Below are 14,723 nucleotides of genomic sequence, written 5' to 3'. Positions count from 1 at the left end.
TTATGTAATAAAGTAGAAAACGAGACGCCTATTTTCGCCAGCAGCAGATTTTGTTTTATTTCGCGAGCAGAGTAGCAGGCCATCGCCATTCAACCAGTTAGATCCATCATGGTGGGTTATTGTGGAGAAATGTTCTGCCTGCAAACAGAGATAATAGCGTTAGTTAAAAAATATTTTTTCGGGGCACGTCTTTACGCTGTGAAGAAAGACACAAGCCAATTTCTACCCACTGCTTAAACAAGAGTCTGAAGTTGTGCAGGGCGTAGCTTTCTCACGCGCATGCGCGCTGCAAGCACGTAAAAAAATGCTGCCTCAGAGGTTTTCGTTGTTCTATCTTCAGGATAAATATTCTTGAAACAAATGAGAAGGTAAACTAGACAAAATATTTCAATGAGTACTTTACAACTCCCTTTTTTTTAGTTTCTTTCAAGTTCGCGGAAGAAATTAGCAGCCCAGACTCCTGCGTGTCTAACACTTATACTATTGAAAGTGAGTATAAGGTGTTATTTTGCCTCTTCTATGCCACAAACAATGATTAAGCATTACGTTAACGTCCAAACTTGAAAATGCTTGCTTTGGAGATTGGCAGAACGTGTATCGATTATCATGCGTAGACTGTCTTTTCTTGGCACCGGTGTTGCCAATTTGGTGGTTCTCACGCTAAATTCAGAGGTTTGTGCGTTGTCAAACGGAAAAAAATGTTCTCTTGCGGGCGGTGTTTTCCTTGATTTTTTTGCTTTTCATATAATGGTGGCTTCTATTTCAGCTGTACAAGAACGTCGACGTCATTGCCATTAACTCTTGCTTCACGTGTCGCAAACGTGCAGCTAATCCTTACGCCTTTGGAAGTTAAGAGCGAATTATCATCCTCATCCACAAACAATGTGCTTCCCCTTTCTTCCTCCATGTCTTCGTGCCTACTCTGAACTACAGCTCTAGCAGTTTCGGCAGGTCTTAGCAGCTTAGCTCTTCGCTATTTTCGCAGACGCGCATAGGGTGACGCGCATAGGGGCCTTGTGAAACATGGTCCGTTGAAATACCCCAAAAATTCACGAAGGAAAGATTACAGGAACTAGCGCTTCGAGACTGGTTGATGGAAGTTCCAGGCAACGCCTGAGAAGAACCAAGTGCCGCTGTAGCAAAGCATAGCCTTCTCCAATTCACAGGAATTTATTCGAGCACGCTGTTACAAAGAAAGATATAACGGCTGCAGAACACTTCCCTCCGGAAGGGCAAACGACAAAGCGAGTACCGGAAATACAGGTCCTCAGATTTCATGCGCTACTGGTGGATGTCTCGCCATGCTCGTGTGCGCCCACTCTGCGATTGTGACTTCGGAACAGCTGAGTGCAGAACGATAAATGGTGCTTCGCTCTCACGCTGCCCGACCACGTTGTTCCCAAGATCCGCACTATGGGGGTTCGCGGGGTGAGTGATGGCAACGACCACAGACCTAGCCGCGCCAGCGATCAAATATACACAGATGATATGTGACCAGGCCAAGAGGAAACAGGCGATTTTTTTTTCTGTAGTTCTAATTCGTACCCGGTCGTAGAACTTGCTTTCTGGCCAGTGATAGTAAGCATAATTTTTTTACAATATGTTCTCGCACTATACGGTAGCGCAAAAGGTGCCTATTAGTATTCGTAATTTATATCTTTAATTCTATTATGGACGAAAAGAAACATACTTTCTTTGTACAGTATACTCTTTTATCTGTGTTTTACGTAGACTCAATAAAACCTATTCCAAACGTGATTCTCTTTGTTGTGTGTATTTAGCGGCTTCTTAGCGGACTATAGAGGTTCGTATCATGGGTTTTGAACTTCTTTGTGGTCTCGATTTGAGGGTTTCTTAATTTCTAGTTAGCAAAATCGGCAGGACAGAGGCTGCAACTAAAGTGCGCATCATCGTCAAAAGCCTATATTTTGTCTACTGCCGGACGAAGATGTCTGCCAGCGATGTCTAATTACCCCTGTCTTGCGCTAGTTGATTACTACAACTTACCACTGCAAATTTTGTAATTTCATCACCCCACCTAATTTATTTTTGTCATAGAGTGCGCTTCCTTTTGTTCCTCTTGAATGCGTGATCCTTTCTATGCCTACCCAACGAGGAAACCTGTCCGTCCGTCTGCCACGTAAGACGAATCGCTAGAAAAAAAATTAATGTGCAAAACAAACGAAATTTGACAGGAAGAATCTTGGCGGTGGCGACTTTCGGATCTATGATTAAACGCTCAGAAGCGAGTGTCTTACCCACTGGACGAAGCACCCATGCTTGCGGAAAGTAATGTATCTGAACCATATGAATGTGTTGTACCAGCGGAACAAAACAAATGTCAGGGGAGAACAGTTTCTATATAAAGATTTTGTTTAAGGATTTGATGACGCTGGAATAAAAGCCGTCGGTCGTACCCCATGTAGAGGTGATTTGGAACATTTTAGACATCAAGAATATTCCGACTTTGGAAACATTCAATGCTGAACACGCCATTTCACTGATGCGCTTCTGGGGTGGCAAGACGCACCTTCCGTTGGAGGACCATTCATCAGCCGAAATACCACTCACCTGTGAGGGCTCATGCGCTTCACGTCGCGCAGCAATGACAGATAAGTAGTCAATGAGTTGATAAGGACGATAAGGAGTGATGAGTGGTCATATGGGTCTCATCACGGATGACAATGATTCGACGCGGATGAATAAGGTGCTAAAGAGCGATAAGAGCTTATAATGATAGCAGCAATTCTGATAAGATAGGACTGATAAGGGTTTATAAGGGTTGTATCGAGTCCGATATCGTTCATAGCAACCGATAAGGGTCGGATCGAGGCGGATAAGGCTGATAACGGCCAATAATATTTGAAAAGTGTTTATACTGGTCGGGTCAAGTCTCAAAAGATTCATAATGACACCGGGCTGCGTGGAGATGTGCGTTCTACGCGACAATGTACGATCAACTTCTTCAGAGTAGACATTGCGGAGTGTGACCTAAAATCTCCAAATATATTGGAAGGCATACTCGCCCTCACCTCAACGTCAGAAAAATCCAGAGGATGCAGACGAAGCGCACTTCTAATTACATAAATTAAGGTTCTTCTCACAATGGTGCAAAGAAAATGTGGCGTTCTAAATTATAAATAGTTCTAATTACAACCAACGTAGTCGGCGTTCACTTATGCGTACTCCAATTATTGTTTCACTCCATGTGAAGCAGCTGGTGTCTGGAGCAAAACACCTATATTTATTTATTTATTTACAAATACAAATATATATATATATATATATATATATATATATATGTGTGTGTGTGTGTGTGTGTGTGTGTGTGTGTGTGTGTGTGTGTGTGTGTGTGTGTGTGTGTGTGTTTATTTCTCCTGCGAGAATTTCATACAGGTAAGCACCGGGGAAGCCGGTAACGTGATTACCATCCCATAGTGTGTCGGGTTCCCGAATACTCTACTAAACTTGGCCACACAAGTGACACGGAGAGCGTGAGGCGACCACCGGCCCACGGAAAGCACATTTAACCGCAGCACATAGCTTCAGCTCTTCCCTTCGCTTTATTACCATAGAGACCCCTTCATGCGGGTATTACATAAGGGGTGTGAATACATCATTGCATAACTTGCATAATAGGTAATTGAACATGGAAACAAGAACAGAAAGGAAGGCAAAAAGACTATGTGCGCTAAAGTGTTAAATATGTCAGCACAAATAGATAGACCGAAATTATACAAACTAAAATTGCACGAGCAGATAAGCGCGTTAACATGTAAGTTCCATTGTGAAAAGTGTGCAGTAGCACTCGTCATTAATTTACAAGGGCAAGTGATGAAGGCGATTTGGTGGGGTAGGCTGTTCCAATCTGTAGCGGCATGGCAAAAGAATGAGGCGGTATAGGTAACAGTGCGCATGCGAGGGCGGCCCGCTTCAAAAGTGTGCCGTGTGCAATTACATGTTCGGGTTGCAGGCAGCATGTACTATGGTTGATTAAGCGAGCTGTGATAAAATTTATGGAGAAGTGAAAGGCTTGCCATGTGCCGGCGGGTACAAAGGGGAAGTAAATACAATTCTTTCTTTAAGTAAGATGTGCTCAAGTTATGTGAATAACTAAAATAACCTTGCGGCGCGGTTTTGAACGGCTTCGAGTGCATGATGAGCTATGTTTAGGGCACATCGCATATGGCGGATGTATATTCCAGTTTCTGTTAGGCTCTTGAGTGGCAGAGCAGTAGTTTAACCGTTTCTGGGCGCGTCTTAGATGACGCTTGATAAAATGCAGTGATTTCTTGGCAGATGAAATTGTTAATGACCTGTGTGCGCTAGGATAAGTCCTTGGAAGGAGCATGGAAGAGCAACATTTTAGAAGTTTACCGTGATGCATCTGAATCTTCGAACTGCATCTCATGACAATAATGTTACAAGCACAAATATCAGGGCTGATTGCTCACTTTTTTAAGGTTTGCGGCTGCCACTCGCACACCGAAATGCTGCAAATACAGCCAAATGTCTCATAGGCACCGGCTTCACTGTACTTCTTCTGCTCATGTTTTAAAATGACAAGCTCCTTCTCCTTGCGAGTTCATCAGTAGACGAGCTTACTAACTCCAGACGTCGGTGCTGCACATCGTAGGCAATTTATTCTAGCTACATGGTTTCACAAAGTTATCTTTCGTTTCAAAGACTTCCTAGCAGAACCCAACACTTTCTTATACACTTCTCCTGACAAATCGTATTCTCAGCCAAATTTCTTTTGTGTCTTGTGTAACCCAAAAAAGAACGTACGCCGCCTACTACACCTACGGTTTCTCTTGAGCTTTCTCAAGGCTTCCCATCACCTCCGTTCCCTAACAATCCCGGCGCCCTACTTTTTTCATTTCTTCTACCTCTTCCCCCTTCTCCTGCTCTCTTCTCCTTGCTTTCGTACGCCCGCCTTTTAGCCACAATGACAGCGCTCTTTTTTCTTTTCAGTCTTTTCAGCTAGCCGACAATGACAGTGCGTGACGTCACCCAAGTAAGCCGTGAAAGCTAATCCGCCGAGAATGACAATCTTGCCTTTGGCAAAGACAGGTGCACCTGTCGAAACATTTGCCAGTTTTTCTGAGGCACTTTTATCACTTTTTGCGTAACTTTCATACCACAGTGTGCTACTTCATCTGTCGGCCCCCTTGCTGTTTTTTTTTCTTTGCTATGCCGTCAGACTTGTGTAGAACTGGGTGGCGCGCCCCCTTCATGACTGTTCAACCCCTGCACCAACTACCTACGTTCGCCTCAGTGCACTACAGGCTAACTGGACCATTATCGCCGTGGCATCAATTACACCGTACAACTTATCAGAAAGTTATCTTCCATGACCTGAACACTCGCGGCAATATCCTGCCTGAGCTAATCAGGCAGTGATACTTACAAATTTCCGCCACCTTCACGACCTTTTAGAGTTATGAAGATTTCTTTCTGAACTGAGGGTCAAGCACTCAGCCACCGAAACACCAAAATAGACAGCCGAATGTGAAGTTTTGGGGTTTGTGCAGTGCACATCGGCTCCCTGCTGTTAACCTCCAGCTGGTGTTCCCGGCTCAGGACTGCGCAACGGCGTGAGGCGATCCTTCGACACCACTCGCAAACGCTGAAACGAGGGATCTTTGTTGTGCCGTAGTATCGTCGGCTGCTTCAGCTCGCCATGGGCGTGGCCAGTTATTTTGCCCCTGAGCGCCTCGCTATTTCTTGCCTCTACATCTTCCTTTAGCTAATCAATACCTCACGAAAGCGCACCAACTCTGTTTCGTCACGATATTGTCACGGAATGTTAGCTGCGTCAATATGATCTCAACGCGAACGGTTCGAAATATTCGTCGAGTGCTATAGCACGAACCAGAGATTGTTTTCGTGAACTTCATTCCGAAAAAGAGCGACCGCACTAGCAGCCCGCCTGCATCGAAAGCAACACGATACGCAAACAGCGCGCTTTTCTCCGCAGGGGCCTACCAGGCGCCGATCAGACCTATTCGCGTTTGAACGTGCGTGCAAGCACAGGGGGTAAACACCTTTATTTGCGTCGTGACTTAGCTTTGAACCAACCTGCAGGATCAGCCTGACCTGCCCCACTTGACCTATTTTCGGTCTGCCGAGTTCTAAATTATACTAGCTCGAGGAACAATTTCCATCTCTTCTGAGCACTGGAAGCCAAAGGTGACGCGGCCCGCTCTCTCCTAGTTAAATGTTCTTGTGGAAACATATACTACAGTCGTTACTTTATGATGATGATAACATATTTTTATTAATCATTGGTTCAAAGGACAAATATCGGAGCCCCTAAAAATCACATTAGGGATTATTCTTTCAATATTTCCAGATGGACTTAGTACTAAGGAAACCAGGTCGATCTATGGAATACGGATAAAACAAACTGTATATTCTGCAAACGATTGCGTGTAAGCTGTTTCTGTATCATGGTAGCAACGTTACGCTTTACAGTTCTAAAAGGACCCGCACAAGGACAACGCGACAACATGCAGAAGACGATGTGCAAACTAACAACTGCTAAAAAGCAAAGAAAGCACGGAAGACGTAAAGCGCGCATGCTTCTTTACTATAACTGCGGCTTACTGGTGTTATCTAATTTTTCCAATGCGCAATACGTCTTGTGAACATGTCGACTGGATGACATATCATGCAGTGATGTCGTTCGGAAAAAACGACCCACTGAGAAAAGCAAGATGCTCCTTTCAAAATAAACCGTGCACCCGCAGAGTGCCGGCGCTGTGATTGCGAGCAAACGGCTGAAAGCGTGCCGCTAATTGAAAGACATCTTTAACGTAATATCAGCTGATTCTAACATACTTAGCATTAACGCAGTCATCTACATGAAAGAATCTTCGCGCTCACCGACTTCCTAACTTTTTACGGCGTGAGTAATTGATCTCCTAAATGTTTAAATCACGCCGTAATATCTGCCTCGGCTTGGCTTCCTTCAAACGACTATCCAAGAGGACATTTCGTGGATTCAGCGCTATAAAGGGAACGGCACCCACTAGCTCTTCCATAAGCAAAACAAATGTCACGCGTACCTTGAATGGACCGAGCGACGCATCATGGTGTGATGGCTTGCGTATAGTTATCCGGTATTTTCTATAGCATTGAATAAAGAAAAGACGTTAGGAGCCATTCATAGAGGTGAATTTTTTCTTCCTACGTATTGTCATCATATGCCCTTCGCCCCTTATATAATTGTGTATAGATTATATACGCGATTATGTACGCCATTCGGCCCTTCTATAATGTCACCTAAAGGTACAGCGAGTTCTTAATGAATATACACTTTCGCGCGTATTGTATTCCACTTTCTTATAAATATTAATTGCATAATAGTGTAATTGCCTTGCATGACTGTAAACATGCAGCAACGGCAGCAGCAGTTCTTTTCAGAAGAAAGACCAAATTCGAATGCAGTACAGGAAACTTTATCGCCGGTTCTGAGGTTTCGCAACACACGTGCAACTATTATCCAGTCTGCCCAGTATAACAGATTTTATTTGATTGACTACAGAAAACACGTGCACACAACGTGTTTCTCAGGGCCAATGCTGTCAGAATATAGTTAGAGATATATATATTATATATAGTATTCTTTACAGGTCTCCAATGCAAATGTTAGCTTAAAAATGTTTCTAATAGAACGCCCGATAATTATCGCAATATAACAAAAAGAGCACACCTTTTTCTGGAAATTCCAGTCAGGTTTTGTTGACTTTTCTCAAGCATCGATTCTGCCCTTTTCATGGTGGGAGTGAACAAAAGTATTTCCACATGCACAATGACTCGAAAATAATAGGCAGATATAAGTAGACAAAATACTACACAAATGAGCTCTTCCGTAGCTCTGATGATTTCAAGGGACATATCAGTGTATTTAGACGCTCTCCGACCATTTTTCGCGTCCCAATATTGCACTTCCTACATTTTTGCCACCTTTACTTTCTCTTGGATGCGTAATCCTTATGAGAATAATAATACTAATGAGAAGCGTCCTTATCAGGCCGCGGTTTCGCTTGCTTCAAGCTCGCCCGAACGTGAGGGGTAAGCCGTCAGCTGACTCATAGACGTATAAGGGCATGATGGTTACACTTATGTGAACTTACATTACGTTTTACTGGGCGAAATCGACGGGAATTCATTACGACAGAAATATTTCAGTTTCTTCTTTTTTTTTTTTGCATTTGTCGAAACGATTATGATCTCCTCGTCATGACGATGCCGAAATGGTGAGTGGCATTCTTAGATTCCCCGCTCCAAGTTTTCCGGCGCGATCAGTCGCACGACTGCATTGCTTAAAAACTTTAATCGGTCTAGTTAGCATAATTACTTATCTAATTACTACCTTGAGTCATTTTCAAACGTACGCCTCAGTGGTTAAATCAATTAAGGGGAAGTCAATTAACTATCTGATCTACCATACTTAAAAGATATGGAAGCGTATTTCATGAAACATATATATATATATATATATATATATATATATATATATATATATATATATATATATATATATATATATATCGATATATATGTGTCACCAGCGTTTGGGCCGGCCGTCAGAGCAGGGCGTGGACTCTGCACGAGCAGCGTTCCCCGATCAAAGAGCTGGAGAGACTGACCCACTACAGCGTTCCTCCGCTTCGCTACAATCACCCCCAGGAATGAAACGGGAGCCGTCCGGCAGCCCAACAGCTCCTCACTACAAGTGGATCGTAGTACGGCTTCAGGGTCTCCACGTTGACAATGCCTCGTCCCCGACGGCGCATGTCCGATAACGGTTCAACGCGTTCGATCTCGTAGTTGACAGGGGATGCGCGTTCAGCAATACCGTAGGACTCTTCATATTTGGGCAATAGTTTAGGAGAGAGACCAGGTGCAGCCGAAGGAACCGAAGGTCACACATGTGCTCCAGGAAGGAAAGTGGGCACAGAAGTGGTGTCAGTGCGAGTTCTCTTTTGGCGCTCTTGGTCATCGGAGTGAAAAGGCCCGAGCGAGACCACGTCGCTCTTCAGCATGTCTTGCCGTGGCAGAAATGGGCGCACATTCATATGCAGCCGGCCGGTATGGTAGAGTTGTGTCGATTTTGCGCGGCGGGTCCCGACCGTACAGTGAGAAAAAGGGTGAAAAGCCGGTGGTGCTCTGAGTAGCGGTCTTGCACGCGTGGGTTACGAAGCGCAGAATGACGTCCCAATTTGTGCGGTCGGCACATGGCGAGCATTTCGTCGAGCGTATGGTTGAAGCGGTCTGTATGATCATTGGTTTGGTGATGGTAAGGCGTAGTTGTGCGATGAACAATGCGATACTCTTTCGGCATGACTTCAACTACACTGGACAGGAAGACATGTCCGCGATCACTGTGCAGTTCCTGAGGTGGCCCATGACCCAGGATGAATCGACGAAGCAGAAAGGAGGCAACATCGCGCGCTCTAACTGCAGGCGGGGCGGTAGTTTCGGCGTGTAGTGTTAGGTGGTCCACTGCCGCAATGAACCAGCGGTTGTCAGCTGATTTTAGGGGAAGGGGCCCATACAAACCGATGCCGACGCGCCCAAACGGCCAGGTAGGTCACGCTGAAGGTTGCAGAATGACGGGCGAGAGACTGGATGAAGGTTTCCGGCGCTGACCAACGGAACAAGAGGGAACGAATTCTGAACGTAGCTACATCCCTCATCAATTGTACCGCTGTCGAAGGCGTCAAGAAGTTTTGAAAACTCGCGAGTGTGCGCACTGCGGATCGGAGTGGAAAGCTTTGCATACGTCGGAACGCAGACTGTGAGGTGCTACAAACAACCACTGGCGGCCGTTGAGGTTGTAATTGCGTCGGTGAAGTAGCTTGTCGCGAATAGCAAAATGGCGAGCTTGACAACACAACGTGCGAGTGGTTGGTCGTGCAGATGAACCAGCAAGAAAGTCTAAGGGATGCGATCGAGTGGTCCTTCCAATGATCAGAAGCGATGGCAGTAAGGTCGAGCGAAGAAACGGCAAACTGGGATAGTGAGCAGCGGACATTATCGTTAGGCCGAGGAGAGCGCAGAGAGCATTGGCGTCAGTATGCAGGTGTCCACTGCGGCACATCACGCGGATATTGTAGTGGTGCAGGCGGTACATCGGGCAAGACAGCCTGCGGGATCTTTCAAGGACGACAGCCAACATAGCGTTTGGCGGTTCGTGACTGCATCAAATAGACGGCCATACAAATATGGCCGGAAATTAGTAAGAGCCCAGATGACTGCCAAGCATTCTTTTTTTGTCACAGTGTAATTTGTCTCAGCTTTCGTAAGCATGCGAGTTGCATAAGCAGCGACATATTCAGGAAACCATTGTTTGCGCTGGGCAGGAACAGCGCCGAGGCCAATAACCGCTGACATCTCGGTAGGGGCTGTCGGCGCGTAATGGGGCGAAATTAGCGGAGACGTTTGCAAACGACAGAGCGTTGTGAACGCCTATAGTGGTACTCGGACGGCCACGAAGTGTGGCGGCCCGTCACTTCTAAATAGCTTCGTCAGTGGCGATATGATGGCGATGAAATTGCGAATGAAGTGAATATACACGATACGGACGTCGCCGCAATGGCAGTTCTGAGCCACTGTCGATGCGGTGTGTAAGAGTTGACATCCGGCCTAGTGAAGATTGCCCTACATCGAAAGAACGAAATTCTCATAAGGGGCACAAAAGCTGAGACCACTGAACTGGTGTAAGGTCACGCGCAATAGAAGAACCGAAGACATCACTGGGCGATTGGTCACACATAGAAACAACTCTGAGCGCAGTGGAACTAGCACAGTCATTGTCCTTGGGCACGTCCATAACTTGCACGTCTTCAATGGCTTCTACATTTCCAAGACATTCTCCTCAAAACATCACAAGAATGAGAACGGGTTCCAAACGAAAGCGGTACTGTAGCCCTGTGTTGTGTCCACTGTCGCAAGAGGTAGCAGCGGACAGTTCCGAGTAAGAAAGTCGTCAGATATAGACAGTAGTGCAACTGGCTCTGAGAAACCGCTACAGTACATGAGCACGGCCGTTGACGCGTTCGGAGGAACGTGGGTGACGCCTTAGACAAGCACTTTCTTCGACAGTGAAGAAATGTCTGTTAGCGGCAAATCTAACAGCGGCGAGAGTTCTATTTCGGCCCGTGCGCAATAGATAACGCATTTTGGCGCGAGAGAAAATCCCCAGCCGAGGATAACGCCACGAGAGCACGAGGAAAGGATGATGAATTATATGGCGTATAGAACATTGTCAATGACAACGCTAGCAGCGCAAGCAGCTAAGCGATGAATATGCGAAGTTCTGGCTCTGCGACCGGACAGCCCAGAAATCGGTGGCGCGACTTTCCGAAGTGAGCGGCAAAGCTTAGCGTCCACAACACATATTGCGGCTCCTGTGTCCACAAGTGCGGATGCGCGAACACGGTCAACAAACCATTCGATGACATTCGAGGGAGTGCGTTGAAAGATTTCATATTTCGACGGTGTCGCAGCCCATACCTCTTGGACTGCAACCATTAGTTTTCGTCGTCCCGAGTTACGGTGCGAGGTCGCATCAGCGACAGTGAACGACGGCGAGGACGCGGTGAACCGCGGGTAGACGGCGTCGAGCGCCATCTGGGTGACACAGCCGACGGGGGTCTTAATACGGACGGTAAAGCTGGCTTGTCACGGGTGGAGTGGCGCTAGGCGGCTGCAGACGATTACAATGACGTGTGATGTGAGCGCACGCAGGGCATATGTAGCCGCACGCAGGGCATATTGGCTGGTTGTCGCTGGTGCGCTACCGGTTCGCGGGGGTAGGTCCCGCCCATATCACAGGACGGGTAGCACGGGGTTGCTGCTGCTGACTGCATGGCGGCCTGCTATCAGGGCTTCGCCACGACGTCGCCACAACAGAGAAGCATGCTAAACAAAACCGGTTTGGTCGTCGTGATGACTAAAGCGTGGCTGAGTGGTGCAGCCACTGGGGCCTGTTGAGGCGTCGCAGTGACTTCAGAGTAGCTGAAATAGGCAACCGCGGGGAGATGTTGGCGCTGGTCTGACAAGAAATCGGCGATTCCTTGCTAGATCACGCGACGGAGCTGATGTAGAACATTCGAGACAGGCTATTGCGTATGCGGCGGCTCAGCAAATGTAATCAAGAAAACCTGGCGTGCAACTTCTTCCCTAACGAACGCTTTCATTTCTGCAAGCAACGCTGATTGGTTGGAGATGGTAGCCAAACGAGCAACGTGTTCGTCTTGCGATGAAACGCGACGTGTCAACGAGAGCTGCCTGCGTATCTCCTCGTAACTTTGGCATAGATTGATGATATATCATCACGGACTGATATGTCACGGACTGAGGATGTTTTGCAAGTAGCATGTTGAAAGCAATGTCCCCTATCCCTTTCATTACATTGCAGATCTTGGCGGACTCCGAAATGATCGCGCTGGCTCTCTTGCACAAGTCCAGAACATCTTCAATGTAGCTGTTCAATGATTCACCTGGTTGTTGTGCACGTTCTCGCAAACATGATTCCGCACGCAGCTTGTGCACCGCAGGACGACCAAACACAGTCACTAAAGACGTCTTGAACGAGGACCACCTCAGACAATAGGTCTCATGGCAACACCCGTGAGACAGAAAAGCACGTTGTTCAGTTTTGCGGGATAGTCCCAATTGTTATGGGCGCTTACTGTACTTTCATATGCCGTCAACCAGTCCTACACGTCGGCGTCATCCGCACCGCTCAATATTGCAGGGTCCCTGTGTATAGGCACACGAGAGCACATAACTGACTGAGGAAGCGCTTGCTAGGAAGGAGCTGTTTGGTGGGATGCTTCTTCAGGCAAGGTGGAGAGTCGAATACGGCATTGAAGTTGCAGGATTCACGTTGTAGGCTGAAGCACTCTCCACCACTTGTAAATGTGTTTATTAGTCACTAGCGTTTGGACAGGCCGTCAGAGCAGGGCAAGGACTCTCAGCACGAACGGCCTTGCCCTGGGCAGAGCGCTGGATTTGGTTTGGTTTGGTGCCTGTAGTTATAGCACAACCCACTACGGAGAATTGGCCATGAATCGGGCGGCCAGAGCGCTGGAGAAATTGACCCACTAGAAAGCGCTGGAGAGGATGGCCCACTAAAGCGTTCCTCTTCTTCGCTATAATACAAACTTACCAGAAAACAGGCTAGTGCCTCAGGCCACGTGAATACATCAATACAACTCTGAAAAAAATAACAATGATGTAGTATCTCTTTACTTAAATGCTTCGTTTGTTTAGAAATACTAAATAGTTAACTTTACCGTTATTTGCTTACAATAATTTCTTTATAATGTCTATATAACATCTGTGTTCATTAGCCTGAAGGATCTAAACATATGTAGTTGATCACGAATCTTTAAAAGAAAATTGCCGTGTTTTATCTACTTTATTGAGGAACTTGTATTTTCTCAAGATGTCCGGAAATGTGAAAATAACATCGTCATAATTAAGCTCATCCCTTAATGAGTAAAGGAAACTGACCTTTTCCTTCAAGCAAACATTAAAATATGTGGACGCTCTGCTTCTAAGCAGGGAGGTTGCACTGTCCGTTCTTGGGTCGTGCGGCTGCTCTACAGTGAAGACATCGCGCAACAGTGGAAGCATGCCGTGGAATCATTATGATCGCGAACCCCCGACACCAGATCTATTCCAGTTTTTTTTTCATCAGGAAGTAACTAATGACATGCGGCAGTTTGACGTGATAAGTGAGGTCCGTCAATACTCACCAGGACTCGCACGAAACGATGCCTCTAAGAAATGAAACAAAATTGTCAATTAGCAGTGATCATCGATTCTTAGATACATATTTCGAATGCGTTTGCGAGTAAGTATGACTATACGAAAGAAGCTGTACGAAGATGATGTTTTCGCACAACTAATTCCATGTTTCGTCATGGTGATGTCAGAATCAGAATCAGCTGATTGAGGTCAAAGGTGAGGTAGGTCATACAAAAAATGTCTATACAGAGGATAATCGCGTATTTAGAAACTGAATTGGGAACTCATCTTCATGATGAAAAGAATTATTTCAACATAACATCACTTACAAGACATCAAAATTACAGTTACATACACTAGGCCCTGGCTCTGGCGCAGTAAGCTGTAAGCGGACACAGTGATAAAATTCTGTTAAGTAGTATAGCCTAAAAATTTATAATATACAATGTATGACTGTGCATAAGCGGTTAGAAATGAAAAACCATGAACGACACAATTTTATTTACCCGCGATAAATATGAGCCTCAAGAAAAGCTTTTCGAATCAATGGCCGACCTATACTGAACGCCTTTGGTGTGTGTGACTGCCAAACTGGACCGCGCTGTCTGCAAACGGTAGCCAGACTCATGCATGCTACGCAAAAAAGCAAGAAAAGAAGAATAAAACATAACGAAATAAGTCTGTCACAAAGACCGAGAACAAGATGGTGAAGGAAGTTAACATTAGTTTGAAGTAGCAAAAACGAAAAGTTCTAATTCTGCCAGAAATAATTACGCCTTCAGCAATTAGAAAAATCGGAGGACGCTTAAGCTTCGCCTTCAACAGTGGAACGCGATACCGTTATCGCACCCCGTTCGCACCGCCTACTCAAACGCGCTACGCCAGCCAAACGTCGCGATCATGGGGCGAGTGGCGCACCACGTGTCGGGGCAGCGCCGTACATTGCGAGGCGG

The 14,723-nt window shown here is 46.0% G+C and overlaps 1 protein-coding gene across 1 annotated transcript in view; it reads right to left on the bottom strand.

Annotated features, from left to right (window-relative positions):
* Positions 1-14,723, bottom strand: part of LOC142570537 (uncharacterized) — a 50,022-nt gene continuing 35,299 nt past the window's right edge. Inside the window, exons 5-7 of the mRNA XM_075678911.1 lie at positions 13,779-13,802; positions 13,187-13,234; positions 1-138 (exon numbers count right to left, since the gene is read on the bottom strand). Coding sequence (XP_075535026.1) covers positions 1-138; positions 13,187-13,234; positions 13,779-13,802 — 210 coding nt within the window. The remainder of the gene's footprint in view (positions 139-13,186; positions 13,235-13,778; positions 13,803-14,723) is intronic.

The sequence above is a fragment of the Dermacentor variabilis genome, chromosome 2 (assembly GCF_050947875.1).
Source record: "Dermacentor variabilis isolate Ectoservices chromosome 2, ASM5094787v1, whole genome shotgun sequence".
Classification (NCBI taxonomy): domain Eukaryota; kingdom Metazoa; phylum Arthropoda; class Arachnida; order Ixodida; family Ixodidae; genus Dermacentor; species Dermacentor variabilis.
Note: the sequence above shows the minus strand (reverse complement) of the source record. Positions and strands in the feature narration are given on the sequence as shown.